The following is a 17,890-nucleotide window of genomic DNA, read 5'->3' as shown; positions in this document are numbered from 1 at the left end:
GAAAAAAATCACATATTTCCACAACCCCATAGTATAATATTGGGCTGAGTGCTAGCCGATAAAACACGCTAGTGTGAGCAAGACCTTAGACTGTTGGCCTCCAAGTTTGGCCAACATTAGTCTATGTATGGGAGCCTTTACTAGAGTGCAGTGAGCGCTCTTCTGGCGTTCTTCCCTGTGCTAGTTAGCTTGTGGATAACAAAATGCAGTTTTTACTCGACTGCAGATTCAAGCAAAGTAATGGACTTCATGAGGGAACCCAAAAGATCCCATCATAAGTCAGAGTGGTCCAAAACGCACAGTTGAATTCCATCACCCTACAAAAACAGCATTGTGTCATTTTAATAAAAAAACAAACAAACAAGCCTTATATACAATTTACAAGACTCCAAGTGAACTTACACATCAAATATCAATATAAACATTACTAATCATAAGCATCAATCTTTAAAGTGAAGAAGAGACTAGGTAATAGCGACCTCTTTCCATTTTATATATTGCTTTAGAGGGGGATCTGAACCCCAAAATTGTCCTTGCTTCCAACATAAATTATTCCTAAAGTATTCATCACGTGATCATTTTAGCTAATCGCAAGACACTCCGCTTTGCTTATTTGTCATGTGTCTGCCTAAAAATTATGGAATTTTGTTTTATTGAGACTAAAGTACAAAGTGGTTAATGGACAGAAAATGGATTTTAGAAATAATCAAAAATGCTATTTACCCAGATAGAGGCCGACTTTGCGCACATTCACGCTTCACCTATCTTGCTGGAGTACACACTGCCAAATTCATTAAGGAGCACATGATGAATTTGGCACATCCCCATTGAGGCTTGCGCCTTCATGCGCTGTGCCAGAAATGTTACTTTAGTCAGGGACTGGAGTAGTGTTTCTGGTGTACAAAACTCCAGCATATTTGGTGAATTTGACAGGCAGTGTGGTCACACCCCGAGCTGATTCAAACTGGGAAAGAAATGACAAAAGTCACAAGAATATTGCACAACTCAACATTGCACAGAATTTTTTCATAGCTTTTCTACTACTTTTCTGGCATAAAAGCTTTGATGAATCGGCCCCTTAGAGTTATTCTGCAGGTAAACAGAGCTGAAATCCTGTCCTGCTTTTAGCCACGGGGCAGTGTAGGGAGCAGTTGCAGCCACCATTCCCTACACAGTGAGCTGGGCTGGAATTATTCCTCAGTATTTTGATTGCCAATCTGCGCTGCAGTGTACAGCCCTGCTCACTGTATGGAGAATGGTGCCGGTACTCAGTACCCGCAACACCCACTTGGCTGAAAGCAGGCGGCTTTATGGAAAATATAAGTTCATTTTCTCCCTGTAGCCATGCTTTCAGTATTATAATGCTATTTACCTGCAGATTAACCCTATATCTACAGGTAAATTGTATGTCTGGACATGAAATGTTCCCTTTAAGTGCTTACCTAATAGTCTGTCTAATCTATCAAACCTTTCCATTATAAATTTCTTGTCACTTCTCCCTCTCCATTCATCAATCATCACACATTATTTATTGTACTGACTCTTCAGGCATCATAGTCTGGTTTGGTTCCCATAATGGTATTCAGCCTGATATTGGCGTCGTTAATAGAGAACCTGTCAGCTCTCCTGACATGACTGATATAGTAACTGCTTCTATATTCATGGCATAACAATTCTGGGGCTTATTTTTTCCTTCCTCTGTTATTACTCCAAAACTGTATGAATATACTGACAATTGGGTGTTACAATTTCCCTTGTAAAAGGACCATGTCCTCACCCATTCTGTCACTGGCAGAATATGGCAGTCTACAATAGACATGCACTATAACGACAAAAGTATTGGGACACATGTAGTCACATTGCCACAAATGTATAAAATCCATCCCTGTACCATGCAGTCTGCCTTTACATACATTTGTGAAATAATTGTATGTTCTAAAAATCTCACTGAATTCGAGCCCGAGGAGCATAGTACATAAAAGTCTCCAACACGCTGCTAGCTCAATAACGGCAGAGTCCAAACCTCCTCTAGCATCAGCACAAAATCTGTGCTCCAGCAGCTTCATAGCATGGGTTTCCATGGACAAGCAACTATATGCAAGCCGTACATCACCAGGCACAATGGCAAGCATTAAATGGAGTGGTATACGGCTCTTGCAACTGGACTCTAAAGCAGATGAAACATGTTCTGGGAAGTGATGAATTGCCTGGGCCTTCTGTGTCTGGCAGTCTGATGGACTAGTCTGGCTTTGGTGAATGTCAAGAGAAAATTACCTAATTGACAGCATTGCACAAAGTCTAAAGTTTGATGGAAGTGGGATAATGCTGTTTTTGTTTTTAAAGGGGTTAGCCCAGGCCTCTTAGTTTCAGTGAAGAAAAGTATTAAAGAAGTTGGCCACTACTTTTTTTCATTGGTGGTCTATCCTTTAGGAAAGGCCGTCAGTATCTGTTCGGTGGAGGTGCGATACCCGGCATGGCCGCCATTCAGCTGTTATTTGCGCCGGTCGTAAGTTCTTGAATGCTGCCAGAGCAAAGTAGCTCTGCAAAAACTATAATGGCTACTAAACATCCACTCCCATTACACTGAATATTGGATGGACCATTAGTATCCGGACATGGTCATTATAGAAATGACAGAGCTGCTGTGTTCTGGCAGCATCTGAGAATGTCGGGGCACTGCTGCCAATAACAGCTGATTAGCAGGGATGCCTGGTGTGGCACTCCCACCAATCAGATATTAACCCCTTTCCGACGTTGGGTGTAACACCCACATTGGACTCCCCCTGTTTGGTGCGGGCTCCGACGCTGAGCCCGCACCTTTCCGGGCACGTGTCAGCTGATCCATATTGCTGACATGTGCACGCAACAGCCGCGGGTGGAATCGCGATCCACCCACGGCTTTTAACTAGTTAAATGCTGCTGTCAATCTGACAGCGGCATTTAACTCAAGCTTACCGGAAGCGCGTCCTTTATCCCGCTCATCGGTGACCCCTTCGCATGATTGCGGGTCACCAATGGGTCGGCATGACAAACAGAGGTCTAAAGCAGAACTCAATGGTTGTCGTTGCTGGATTGCTATGAGCGCCGCGTTGTGGTCGGTGCTGATAGCAAGTCTGTTATGTACAAGTGATCTGATCATCACCTGTATGTAGCAGAGACGATCGGGTTGTGGCATCTTCTAGTCTCCCATTCAGATTATTGAAACATGGCAGAAGATAAAAAGTTTTTAAAAATATCAAAAAAATAAAAACAATATAAAAGATCAAATCACCCCCCTTTAGCCCCATTCAAAACAAAACAATAACAAAAAAATCAAACATACACATATTTGGTAGCCCGATCTATCAATATGAAAAAAGAATTAACCTGATCGCTAAATAACGTAAATAGGAAAAAATTCAAAATGCCAGAATTATGTTTTTTAGGTCGCCTCAATATTGCATTAAAATACAATAACGGGCTATCAAAAGAATGTATTTGCACTAAAATGGTATGATTAAAAATATAAGCTCGGCGCGCAAAAAATAAGCCCTCACCCAACCTGAAATCACGGAAAATAGAGATGCTACGGGTATCAGAATATGGCGCAATTTTCTTTTTTTAACAAACCTTGGAATTTTTTCACCACTTAAATAAAAAAGAACCTAGACATGTTTGGTGTCTATCAACTTGTAATGACCTGGAGAATCATAACGGCAGGTCAGTTTTAGCATTTAGTGAACATGGTGAAAAAAAGCAAAAAAAAAAACAAGTGTGGGATTGCACTTTTTTGCAATTTCACTGCACTTGGAATTTTTTTTTCCTGTTTTCAAGTACACGACATGGTAAAACCAATGGTGGTGTTCAAAATTACAACTCGTCCCACTAAAAACAAACCCTCAGATGGCCATTTTGACCAAAAAATAAAAAAGTTATGGCTCTGGGAAGAAGGGGAGCAAAAAATGAAAATGCAAAACCAAAAATAGCTCTGGTCGTTAAGGGGTTAAGATTCAAAGTGAATTATCAAAAGAGAAATCTAATTCAAATCAATATTTGGTGATACCATCTTTTGCCTTCAAAAACAGCATCAATTCTTCTAGGTACTTACACACAATTTTTGAAGGAACTTGGCAGTGAAGTACAGCAGTTCCAAACATCTTGAAGAACTAAATACAGATCACATCATGTATCCCTAAACAAGCTGGATTATTTCGGTATCTGGGCTCTATGGGGGCCATATAATCACCTCCAAGACTCCTTGTTCTTCTTTACGCTGGATAGTTCTTGTTGATATTGGCTACATGTCTGAAGTCGTTATCCTTCTGCAGAATAAATTTGGAGCCAACAAGATGCCTCCCTGAAGGTATTGCATGATGGAGAAGTATCTGCTTGTATTTCTCAGTATTAGGCCGGGATCGAACATGCGAGGAATACGGCCGAGTCTCGCATGTTAATACCCGGCCCTCGGGAGCGGAGCATGCGGCTCCATGTATTGCAATGCGGCCACACACTCTGCTCCTGAGTGCCGGCGGCAGTGCCGGGTATTAACATGTGAGACTCGGCCGTATTCCTCGCATGTGTGATCCCGGCCTTAAGGAGACTTTTAATATTGACCACATTCTCAGCTCCATTTGCTGATATGCATGCTCAAACTTAACCCTCCACCGTGATTCGTTACCTGCCTCTCATTATTGTGCTTCTCCCCACCCCGTCAGCAAACACATTGCCTTCTATTACAGGCAAATGTTTCACATTTTGACTCATCAATCTACAATACCTGCTACTATTTTTCTAAACCCAAGTTACGGTTTTTCTTGCATAGTTGAGTGTCTTTGCTTTGTTTTCATGTTAACGGTATTGGGAGATTTTTTTGGCTATATTATTACCCGCCAAAGTTCTCTAAGCAGTAGGTGTATGTAGCTGTGTCCCACTGGTTGCTGCTAGTTCTGAGTTGATGAAACTGCTGGACATCTTCTGATTTCAAAGGGAAGTAAGCATGGTGTGTCTTTCATTTGCTGTCCTTGGCCAACCACCCATTTCTTGGTGCCCTCCAGGCTTAGAAATACAGGCGGATATTCATGCAATACCATCTGATTGGCTCCAAATTTATTCTGCAGCAGGACAACAACTTCAAACATATAAAACACGTCATTAAGAACTATCTTAAGTGTAAAGAAGGAGTGAACAAGGATTGTTTCAAGGGTTTATGACACCTGCAGAGTCCTGATCTCAACATCATAAAGTTACATAAAGAGACAGAAGGATTTGTACAATACTACATCCAAAAGTTGCATGCACTTGTACCTAGAAGAATTGATGCATTTTTGAAGGTATAGAGAGGTCACACCAAATAACGATGTGATTTCTTTTGTTCATTCACTTTGAATTTCGTTAATAGACAAAAAAAATGACTTAATACTTGTATTTTTGAAAGTATTCTTGCTTAGCATCATTTGAACGGTACTGTAAAAAGAGAGTTGGGATATTTGTATGTGTCAAATATTGTTGGAACATTTTGGGAAAGGCCCTATTGTTTTCCAGCCCTGACCTCAACCCTATCAAACACCTTTGAAGTTAACTAGAATGGAGATTGCAAGCCAGGTACAAGCAAGTGTCTGATGTGTCTGACCTCACAAATGCTCTTGTGAACGAATGGGCAAAAATTCTCAAAGACGTACTCCGAAATCTTCTGGATGGTCTGCCCAGAAGAGTAGGAGATGTTATAGCTGCAAAGTGGAGACCAACTCCAATACGTATGGATTTATAATTATATGTTAAAAAGGCTCCTGTACGTGTCCCAATATTTTTGTCCTTATTGTGTATTTTGACCATGCTTTTGTCCTATTTAAAGGGATCCTGTCAAGGCCAACTAGTCTGGGGACACTAACGCCCCATCAACTAGTCAAAGGCTTCATTTACATAAATGCACTTTAGAAATACTTTTTCTAAAGATCTGTTTATGTGTGTAATGTAATAAAGGGACTGTTAGGAAGGGGATTTAGCTATGTAGACACAACTGCAGGTATCTCTGGGGGCACGGGGGACCTGACAGGTTCTCTTTAACAGTTTTGTAAAATAGGACGCACCATATATTAGTATGCTGTTTCTAGATCAAATATTCTGAGATAAAGGCTAGAAGAAAGTTGAGAGTATGAACTTTGCCATGAACTGAATTATTTATGCAGCAACCGACTCAAGATGAGCCCTATCTTCTCTTGATGCAGCTGACAAAACAGATGAGGAATCAGATAGCACTAAGGAAGCTGCAGCCAATATGGAAAAAGAATATGAAAAACTAAAGGATTCTACAAAGCCAGAAGAGCCAAAAGAAAGTGCAGACAGTAAAAAACACAAAGGTAAATACATATAGGAGAATAATATCCTATTACATATATTTTATTGTTTCAAACTTGTCTTCCAGGTAGGAACATGGGAATAAACCATAAAGGCATGTTTATACATGAGCAAAATTGTGCAATAACAGCATACATCAATATCAAGTGAAGAAAACGCTGCAGAAAATATGGGAAGAAAAAAAGCATGTATAGGGTCGGGAGAAATCCCTGTCATCCCACAACTAAAGCAGGCATATTGGAACTTTTAGAATAAAAGGGGTTCTAAGGGAAGGGAAGTTCCCCACCACCAGAGGGAATAACTGCTGGCTTAACCAGAATTTGGCCCATAACTACTTTAAGTGCATAGGCTATTGTAGGCATAAGTGCAAAAGCCAGTGTGGTTGTGCCAAATTAGCAGTTATCCAAAAAATTCTGGAAAAAAGTCTTCTGAAGCTCTTTGTTTGAATGGCGCTATGATCCATAGCTGAGCTTTGCAATTGGATATCTCTGGTGGTCCCTTAGACAACAATAATCTTTATTTTGATATAGCGCTAACATTTTCCGCAGCGCTTTACATTTTGCACACATTATCATCGCTGTCCCCGATGGGGCTCACAATCTAAATTCCCTATCAGTATGTCTTTGGAATGTGGGAGGAACCCGGAGTACCCGGAGGAAATCCACGCAAACACGGGGAGAACATACAAACTGCTTGCAGATGTTGTCCTTGGTGGGATTTGAACCCAGAACTCCAGCGTTGCAGTGCTAACCACTGAGCCACCGCGCACCGTGCTCCAATAAGTAGAGTGGAGGTAATGCATGATGGACCACCAGTCCTTTCCAAGCGGGACCTTCAGAGCCCTGTTCTCAAGACTGTTGGAGATCCCAGCAGTGGGATCCTAGCAATCAGCAAGTTTTGAGTAACTTGGTACAACCCCTTTAAATGAATTTGTTGCACAATACATATCAGTGCGGTTCACCACATACAGATGTCACGTGTCTTCAGGGTTTGTCAACAAATGGTACTAAGGGTTCTGGTTGAGACCATCTCTAGCTATTTTTATCATCATTGTGGACAGTTTCATTTAAAGAATTTACTATGAGACCTTACTAGACTTATCACTAGTAGTTATTATTTTATGCAGTTTTTCCTCTGTCAGATAAAATCCATTAGGTTCTGCATACAGTACAGTATACTTTGCCAGGAAATCTGAAATGTTCTTGAAACTGCTATAACATCCTATGTATTTATGGAGGGTATCACATGCGCATTCACTGGGATCAATCCAACACTTGTAAATTAGGTCTTAAAGTATTGTTATGTTCTATGAAAAAAAGAACACTGTATAAATGGATGCTGAAAATAGCATTGCTGCATCAAAGGTCTCCTAATCCCCATTGTCCATCAATCATTAATAATCTCTGCCATTCTCTCCAGGGAAAGCTGAAATGTATTTAGAAGCAATCAGAAAGAATATTGAGTGGATGAAAACTCACAACAAACAGGAGAACAAAGAAGGTAAGAAAATCGGGATACAGATAATTCATTCACTGTTGACACCACTCTGTGTGCGGGGCCGGGGCAAATCAGAGGTCTTCATCACCCTGGGCCTCAGTTTCCTTAATTATCACCCAGTGGTGTCCCCAAAAAAAGTGTTATATTGTGTATCTACAACAATACAAGCTATTATTTTTAGCAGAACAGATTGTTATTTTACTTAATTTTTTGGATTGTTTGAAGAGCCGCTGCCCCGTATTTGCCTGCACTGCTAACTACAGTAGAAGAGATCTGATGGTCGTGTTCACATATAGTGCCAAATGGAGAATAAGGCTATGTGCACACGGAGTTTTTTGGATCTGCGGATTTTGAAGTGAAAACCGCAGATAAATCCGCAGGACTACAGTCCTGCAGTTTATCTGCGGTTTTGCCTGCGGTTTCACACCTCATAATGGATGAGGTGTGAAACCGCAGCGTTTCTACACTAAAGAATTGACATGCTGCGGATTGTAAACCGCAGCCAAACCCTCGCGGAAAAATCCGCAGCTTGTGCACTGCGCTTTTTTTTTTTTTACACAGAAAATAAAGGTACTGTACAACGCAGCAAAATCTGCTGCGGACCCGCAGAGCCAAAACCGCTGAGGATCCGCAGCAGATTCAACAGCGTGTGCACATACCCTAAGTGGGAGGACTGCCCCGTCCACTCAGCATCCAATGAAGCTTGCAACAATTTAGGTTTTCTAATGGATTCAGAGCCTTCTCTATGAGCAATTGGGGGTATTAATATATACAGTAGAAGGCGCATTTTCCTCTATGGCTCCTTACAAAAAAAGGGATTGTAATAACTAAGGGGATTGATTAGGTACAAAATCCAATAAGTTTGATTGCTATTTTCTAGGATAGCAAACAAAATTGGGTGACACACTGCCGTAACCAGATTAGGAAATGTTCATTTCTCATCTTTTATTCCCATCAATAGCACAGAAAAATGTAAATAAAGCCTGCACATAATGGAGAATAGTAGCGCCCTATGGACCCTATTGATTATCATGAGGTCGATTGGGTTGCCATCATGGTAGACCACATGGTAAAGGAATAAGCAGTGTGGCATGCTGAACGATATTATGCTGAATTGGAATTTGTGAAAGAAGCTCCAGAGCCACCAACAAATTAGAGAGTAAAGGTACCGTTACACTATGCGACGCACCAGCGATCCCGACGACGATACGACCTGGTAAGGATCGCTGGTACGTCGCTACATGGTCGCTAGTAAGCTGTCAAACAGGCAGATCTACTCAACGATGCAGCAACGATCCGGCGATCCATATAACGACCTCGGCATCAAACACATCGATGTATGCTGGCCAGCGGGACACCGACGATCAAAAAATGGCCCAGGACATTCGAGCACGATCAGTGACATGGCAGCGGGGGCCCGGTCGCCGAGATGTGTCAAAAGTAGCGAGATCAAAGGCGAGGTCGCTGTTGCGTCACAAAATCTGTGACGTTTCAGCGATCTCGCTATGTGAGACAGGGCCTTAAGAGTCTATACACTGAAACATTATCATAAAATGAAAGTTTGTAGGAGCGCTCGTTCTCCATAATCTTACAGTCTAAATAGGCTGCTGATCCCCCGATGAGTAAGCAAAACACTAGTTTATCAGGTGAAATGATCTTTTGTTTTTTCTCATAAAGACCATTGTTCTTGGTAGCGCATCTCCTGGGTAAACAGAACTCATGCTTCCGAGAACAATGGCTGCCTGTGTGCACTGGATCATGTATTACTGGTCATTCAGTGCCCCTCTTTAAGTGCGGGCTGCCTGTGTACACAGGATATTAAATGACAGTTGATCGGTAAATATTTTGTTTAACCTTGCACAATCTGGTAATGTAAATCCATTTTAATTCTCACAAACACAATTACATTCATGCCAATGTCACGAGGATTGGCCAAACATCTAATTGTATGGGGCATGCAGATGATGTTGGGGGTGATACAGATCAGGCCGTCTGAATGCAAAAGTTCGATCCTTTTGTTCTCTGAGAAACAAGGCACTGCCAGAGAGAAGAATTTTGGTCTAAGTACAGAAATAGTATTTTATTATGCTTAACCCCTTAACCCCCAAGGGTGGTTTGCACGTTCATGACCGGGCCAATTTTTACAATTCTGACCACTGTCCCTTTATGAGGTAATAACTCTGGAACGCTTCCATGGATCCCGGTGATTCTGACATTTTTTTTCTCGTGACATATTGTACTTCATGTTAGTGGTAAAAGTTCATTCAAATAGCTTTTGTTTATTTGTGAAAAAAATGGAAATTTGGCAAAAATTTTGCAATTTTCCAACTTTGAATTTTTATGCCCTTAAATCACAGAGATACGGCACACAAAAAACTTAATAAGTAACATTTCCCACATGTTTACTTTACATCAGCACAATTTTGGAACCAAAATTTTTTTTTGTTAGGAAGTTATAAGGGTTAAAAGTAGACCAGCGATTTCTCATTTTTGCAACACCATTTTATTTTTAGGGACCACATCACATTTGAAGTCACTTTGAGGAGTCTATATGATAGAAAATACCCAAAAGTGACACCATTCTAAAAACTGCACCCCTCAAGGTGCTCAAAACCACATTCAAGAAGTTTATTAACCCTTCAGGTGCGTCACAGGAATTTTTTGAATGTTTAAAAAAAAATGAACATTTAACTTTTTTTCACAAAAAAAATTACTTCAGGTCCAATTTTTTTATTTTACCAAGGGTAACAGGAGAAATTGGACTGCAAAAGTTATTGTGCAATTTGTCCTGAGCCCCTGATGTACCTAAACAGTGGAAACCCCCCACAAGTGACCCCATTTTGGAAACTAGACCCCCTAAGGAACTTATCTAGATGTGTGGTGAGCATTTTGAACTCCCCAGTGCTTCACAGAAGTTTATAACGCCCGGGCATGAAAATAAAAAAAAAACATATTTTTTCCACAAACGTGATCTTTTAGTCCCCAATTTTTTTTATTTACCCAAGGGTAACAGGAGAAATTGGACCTCAAAAGTTGTTGTCCATTTTATCCTGAGTACGCTGATACCCCGTATGTGGGAGAAAACTACTGTATGGGGACACGTCGGGGCTCGGAAGAGAAGTAGTGACGTTTTGGAATGCAGACTTTGATGGAATGGTCTGGGGGTGTCATGTGCGTTTGGAGAGCCTCTGATGTGCCTAAACTGTTGAAACACCCCACAATTGACCCCATTTTGGAAACTAGACCCCCCCACGGAACTTACCTAGATGTGTGGTGAGCACTTTGAACCCCCAAGTGCTTCACAGTAGTTTATAACGCCCGGGCGTGAAAATAAAAAAATCATATTTTTTTCCACAAAAATGATATTTTTGCCCCCAATTTTTTATTTTTCTAAGGGTAACAGGAGAAATTGGACCCCAAAAGTTGTTTTGTAATTTGTCCTGAGTAGAAAAAACACTGTTTGGGCACATGGCAGAGCTTGGAAGGGAAGGAGCACCATTTGACTTTTTCAACGTAGAATTGGCTGGAATTGAGATCAGACGCCATGTTGTGTTTGGAGAGCACCTTATGTGCCCAAACTGTGGAAACCCCCCAATTCTAACTCCAACCCTAACCCCAACACACCCCTAACCCTAATCTCAGCCCTAACCCTAGCACTGGCCCTAACCCTAACGGGAAAATGGAAATAAATACATTTTTTTAATTTTATTATTTTTCCCTAACTAAGGGGGTGATAACGGGGGGTTTGATTTACTATTTATGGCGGGTTTTTATGTTTGGCAGCTGTCATACGCTAAAAGACGCTTTTCATTCTAAAAATAGTTTTTGCATCACCACATTTTGAGAGCTATAATTTTTCCATATTTTGACCATATTGTGACCCAGCGAGTCATGTGAGGTCTTATTTTTTGCGGGACGTGTTGATGTTTTTATTGGTACCATTTTCGGGCACGTGACATTTTTTGATCGCTTTTTATTCCGATTTTTGGGACGCAGAATGAACAAAAACCATTCCGCATGTGGTAAAATTGATAAAGCGGTTTTATTCTTCAGGTCAGTACGGTTACAGCGATACCTCATTTATTTTTTTTTATGTTTTGGCGCTTTTATGCAATGAAAACAATTTTATATAAAAAATAATTATTTTTGCATCGCTTTATTCTGCGAGCTATAACTTTTTCATTTTTTTGCTGATGACGCTGTATGGCAGCTCATTTTTTGCGGGACAAGATTACGTTTTCAGCGGTACCATGGATATTTATATCCGTCTTTTTGATCGCGCGTTATTGCACTTTTTGTTCGGCGGTACGATAATAAAACACTATTTTTTGCTTGTTTTTTTATTTTCTAAGGGGTTCGCTAAGGGGGTTAACTAATGGGACAGTTTTATAGGGCGGGTCGTTACGGACACGGTGATACCAAATATATGTACTTTTATATTTTTTTTTTATTTCCAAAAAATGAATTTATTAGGGAATATATTTTTTTTTAATTTATTTAGCGATTTTTTTTTTATAAATTATTTTTACTTTTTTTTTTTTTAACTTTATTACATTGTCCCAGGGGGGAACATCACTGTCATGTGACAGATCGCTGATCTGTCACATCACAGATCGCTGTGACAGATCAGCGATCTGTCACAGGCAGTGCTGCAGGCTTCCTCATGCCGCCGCTTTGCAGGCATGAGGAAGTCGGCTCCCTGCAGGCCCCTGATGCCATTTTGGATCCGGGGACCTGCAGGGAAGGAGACCCCTGCAGTAGCGCTGCACATCGCGCTGCTGTGGGGGTCGCAGGGAAGCACGTAGGGAGCCCCATCCCTGCCGATGCTTCCCTAAACCCCCGGTACACTGCGATTGTGTTTGATCGCAGTGTGCCAGGGGTCAACCTGTCGGGGGCGGTCCGTGACCGCCCCTGACACATAGTGCCGGGTGTCAGCTGTGATAATCAGCTGACACCCGGCCGCGATCAGTGGTGCTCACCACGTGAGCGCTGCTGATCGCTATGACGTACTATCCCATCCCTGGGAATTAAGTCCCAGGGCACATGGACGGGATAGTACGTCATATGGCAGAAAGGGGTTAAAAGGAGTATTCCCATCTCCAATATCCTATCCCAATATGTACTAGGTGTAATAATAATATTATTAGTAAATATCTCCAATTAGGAATGTAGCATAGTTTATCCTGATTCATTAGGTCTCTTTCCTCATGTGCAGGGACTGCAGGACCTTAGATATCTATGGTTACGACCACTGATATAGTGACCGTTAGATAGCTAGTTGCTAATGGTTGAAACCATGGATACGTAAGGTCCTGCAGTGTCTGAACATGAGGAAAGAGACAGAGAATCAGGAAAACTTTACATTTTTCATTGGGAGGTATTTGTTAATATTATTATTGCACCTGCTACATACTGAGATAGGATCTTGGAGATGGGAATTCCCTCTTTACTTTACCCAGACTTTTGCCTATTGGCCTTGAGCACCTACTTACAAAAGGGGCAGCTCTTGATGCTGCTATCTTGCATGCAATCTCTATGAAACCCTGGTTGGGAAAGACACGTCTACAGACCAAGGAACTATAGGAAGTGTAATTGTGAGACCTACTGAAGCAGAAAACCAGAGATACCTCCCATGTAATATGCTAATCTATATGATTAAACTTCACAGATAATATGCAGCATTATGCTATGTTTTCTTTCTAGATCGTGATATTTCAAAGCTGAGAGACTTCATCGACCAGCAGGCTGACACCTATGTAGAAAAAGGAATCCTGGACCAAGAAGAAGCCAATGTAATAAAGCGCATATACAGTAGCCTGTAAAGAAGATACTGCGGCGTGCTCTTACTACCATGGGAAATAAGCTTTAGATTTAGAAACTATCACTATGATCCAAATCCCACACTTCTCCAGTGTACTGTTAGTAAGCAGGTTGATTTACTAAAGGCATATAACTGTTCAGAGGGCAGCTTGAGGCCTGTGGACTTTTTTCAGTTGTATATTTCTTTTGGTTAATTTTACATGAATCTAATCAATAGAGAAAAAGAAGTTACATCGGTAGAGGTAACGGGGTGCACATGTGGTGATCTTTAAGATGGCTGTATATTTTAAAGTTTTTCCTTTTCAAATGTTTTTGAGCCTGTTTACTTTTTGATCTATCAATCCTCAAATTGGGTCTCCACCATTAGTTGTAGACCTCCATTCAGATTAGGGTCAAGTTGGCCAAATATGCTGATTCCAGCAGTCCTGTCGCCCATCAGATGTGGTATGTAGACCGAATCTTTTTGTTCTCAGTGTAGATAAGCTGCTGTCAGAGCTGTTTTACAGCAGTTTTCTACCCGCTCCCCATTGAATACATGAGAAGAACCAACTGAGCGTTCATATCTAGGAGGAATCTGAAGAGGCAACTGTTGATCGGCCAACAGATATGTCCTATGTATGGGCACCTTAATGTTCTGAAGTCAGAAAAGATGTCCGTTTATTGCAGTGTGCAGCAATATCTAATGTCAGTTTTGCAGAAATATGAGCATAGCCCTTGTTCATCTCCAGTTCCAAACATCTGTAGAATCTCCCAAATTCAGGTCATAAAGGGAATGTTTTCTCTGATTTTCTCAATTATCTGATGGTGAACATGTACAGTCTAAGGCTGGGTTAACATTGCATATTTAGCCGATGATCAGTGGTCCATTGGGAGTATTTGACCGCATCTCGGAACCTTCCTCAAATAGGCAGATACCACTGAAAATTTTGCAGAAATAGCACACAATGACTCAATCTGCATTGTCACAGTCAATAGACCCATCAGCACAAATATCTGAATCTCATTTTCCAGAGCTCCAAACATAAGCCAGATGAATTCACTGACCATAGGCTAAAACAGAATGTAAACCCTGCCTTAGGGCTAACCCTCATGAACACTATGACACTGCAGGTCGTACACTTTCTTCTTTTATACAGTAGGGCAGTGATTTCCATTCTAGTGCACAAAATATTAACTCCCCAACCCATCATGCATTGACAGTTGCAGGCTGGAAGTTGTAGTTTTGCCACAGTTGGAGGGTCATAGACTAAAGATCACAACAGTAGAGGCAACTGGGACAATAAAAAATGAATGAATTAAAAAAGACATGGTAGTGATTGAATGTACGTGTATCTTATAAATATACAGATGTAGCAAAATTTATTAAGACACATTATCCTGATAATTCATCGCCCATCAACATCAGAGGAATGGCACTAGTTCAGGAGGTAAGTATACTGTTTTTTTCTTTTATGATGGGCAGTGGAGTTAATAAGAAAGGTTTTCAAGTACTGGTCAAGTTATCTTAAAAGGGTTGTCCGATATAAAAAGAAATGTGTTATGACATGGATACGCAATTACGCATACAATAAAATTAGTGATTTATAAATAAATCTTCCAGGGAAACATCTGATAATGCACTTCTAGTCACATGACTACTGCAGGCAATCACAGGCTGCAGCGGTCCTCTGATTTCCAATCGGTGCAGGCATTGCTTTTGGAGATGGCACACACCTCCAGAGCGTCCTGCACTAGATAATAATAATCTTTATATAGCGCCAACATATTCCGCAGCGCTTTACAGTTTCAAAACACAAGTCATAAGTAACAACGTTAACAATAATACAATGATTAAAGAAAAAATAAAACAACCCTGCTCGTACAGGTGTGTATTTACAATGATGTATTTACAATGATGGTCCAGCCATCTTGAGGGTGTGGGGATAGATAGAGATAGTGAATGGGCTACACACACACTTGCACATAAAATGACTTTGATTAGGGAACATGATAGGCTGCTCTGAACAAATGTGTTTTGAGGGAGTCCCTAAAACTGTGCAAGTTGTGGATAGTCCTAATTTCTTGAGGTAGAGGATTCCAGAGGATTGGCGCAGCGCAGGAGAAGTCTTGGAGTGAGGAGTGGGAGGTACGGATTAGTGCACAGGTTAGTCGAAAGTCGTTGGCAGAGTGCAGTGATCGGCTACGCCGATAGACTGAAATGAGGGCGGAGATGTAGGGGGGTGCCGCACTGTGGAGAGCTTTGTGGGTGAGAACAAGTACTTTGAATTTGATCCTATAATAAATGGGCAGTCAGTGTAACGACTGGCGAAGAGCGGACGCGTCCGAGTACCGATTAGCCAGATGGATGACCCTGGCTGCTGCATTCAGGATGGCCTGGAGAGAGGAAAGTCGAGTGAGGGGGAAGCCAATTAATAAATAGTTACAGTATTCCAGGCGGGAGTGGATCAGGGCGACAGTGAGGGTTTTTGTTTCCATGGTGATCCGCAGGAAGGTGACTATGCCTGTTTTTTTTATTTTCACCATGTCTATTTCTACATTTTTTTCCTTTGATATTGTAAAAGCCATTGAGCAATATTAAATTAGCTGTCAAATAACCCTCTCTGCTCAGTGATATCGGAGTCAATTTAGCCATTGCTAGTTCAGTATCTATCTATCGAAGCTCTATGAAATCAATGGTTCTTGGGGAATGTATTATGTGCTGACGACAGATGCACTTTAATAAATCAGCCTGTTCCATCCCTTTGCATCACTCTAATTTGTAAGTACAAGAGATGAATACCTCTACTTCATGGCATCGATTTGCTTATATTTATACCAGTTGTGTCTGAGTTGGATTCCTTCACTTCTACCTATGTAGAGGACTGAGGTAGCCTGGATGGTCACAAATCGTGAACCTTCCATAATCCAGTGAATTTTCTTAATTTTCTAAATATTACAGATGATATTTGACTGAATGAAACCTTTACAACATTTCTACAGAAATCTATGGAAACTGTTAGTAATATATGAGGGTCTCACCTACAAAGAAGCAATGCCATTACTTTTTTTCCTGCAAACCTGTGCAAATGTTCTCGTCATGTAGTGTCAGTGTGTAACTTACTCACCGATCATCGTCTTCTCCAATATCCAGTTCCGTTCTGCTTCTCTTCTGAGTCACATGAGGGCAATTCCAAGTCCCTGGATAACACTGAGTTCTATGTATGAGCCAGCAGTTTATGGAGCCCTAGTCTGGCATTGCCCAGGCTTACATTGTAAAAGCCTATTCCGAGTCACATAGAACGCAGTGTGATCTGGAAAGTCTGAATTGCCATCTTATCACTCGGAAGGGGCATTGGAAACCAAGGAAGACGGCGGCAGCCATCTTGGTAGCAGGAAGGACAGAACGACTAATATGAGTGGTGAAGGTAGATGGAGGCAAGTGGAAGGCACCAAGCCGGGTGACTACACGTGAGAAATGTACTCCTCACCCCCATGGTGCGGGGTCGCTTTTACCATTTATTTTATGAGAGTAATACAATTCATACAACTGACATTGACGGCACAGTGCTAGGATGTCTCTAAATCATCACAGTGCACCAAAGAAATAGTGAATTTAGCACGGCTATACCTGTATGTATATGAAGCCTTGTATATAGAATAGAAATTGAGAGACTTATGGAAGATGCAATTTCACCTCTGCTACATCTGTAGGTAAAGTGACTATTGTAACCTCAATAAATAAAGCAAAAGTGACTGTAACACAACTTAGTTACTATTACACCACAGTCTACATATCATGTGTTACTATCAGTTGTGTTACTTTGTGCCGCACTATCACCCTGTACATGCTATACAGCTCCACAATGATTCACATCCTCACCTGTATAATTAACTCTTCATCTCAATTTGATAAAACTTTACAAAAAACGGATTTTGCAATTCATTTATTGCATATTATTTATTCAGAACAGCATAGAGACTGGGCTCTTCTGTTTAACCAAGATTTGTAACTTTAGAGATACAGGTGCTTCTCTCTAAATTAGAATATCCTCAAACAAATAGTGAAACTCATTATATAGAATCATTACAGAGTGATGTATTTCAAGTGTTTATTTCTGTTAATGTTGAGGATTATGGCTTACAGCCAATGAAAACTCAAAGGTCATTATCTCAGTAAATTAGAATAATTAACAAAAAACACCTGCAATGGCTTCCAAAGCGGTTAAAAAGGTCCCTTAGTCTGTTTCAGTAGGCTTCACAA

The 17,890-nt window shown here is 40.9% G+C and overlaps 1 protein-coding gene across 2 annotated transcripts in view; it reads left to right on the top strand.

Moving 5' to 3' along the window:
* SCG3 (secretogranin III) overlaps positions 1 to 16,388 on the top strand; it is a 99,395-nt gene extending 83,007 nt beyond the window's left edge. For both annotated transcript variants that reach the window (XM_073568429.1, XM_073568430.1), the window contains exons 10-12: positions 6,204 to 6,335; positions 7,753 to 7,833; positions 13,534 to 16,388. In XM_073568429.1, coding sequence (XP_073424530.1) covers positions 6,204 to 6,335; positions 7,753 to 7,833; positions 13,534 to 13,652 — 332 coding nt within the window. In that variant the 3' untranslated portion in view covers positions 13,653 to 16,388. The remainder of the gene's footprint in view (positions 1 to 6,203; positions 6,336 to 7,752; positions 7,834 to 13,533) is intronic.
* The last annotated feature ends 1,502 nt before the right edge of the window (positions 16,389 to 17,890 follow it).

Source organism: Dendrobates tinctorius, unplaced genomic scaffold, assembly GCF_039654945.1.
Source record: "Dendrobates tinctorius isolate UK_male_01 unplaced genomic scaffold, ASM3965494v1 ptg000022l, whole genome shotgun sequence".
In the NCBI taxonomy this organism is placed as follows: Eukaryota; Metazoa; Chordata; class Amphibia; order Anura; family Dendrobatidae; genus Dendrobates; species Dendrobates tinctorius.
Note: the sequence above shows the minus strand (reverse complement) of the source record. Positions and strands in the feature narration are given on the sequence as shown.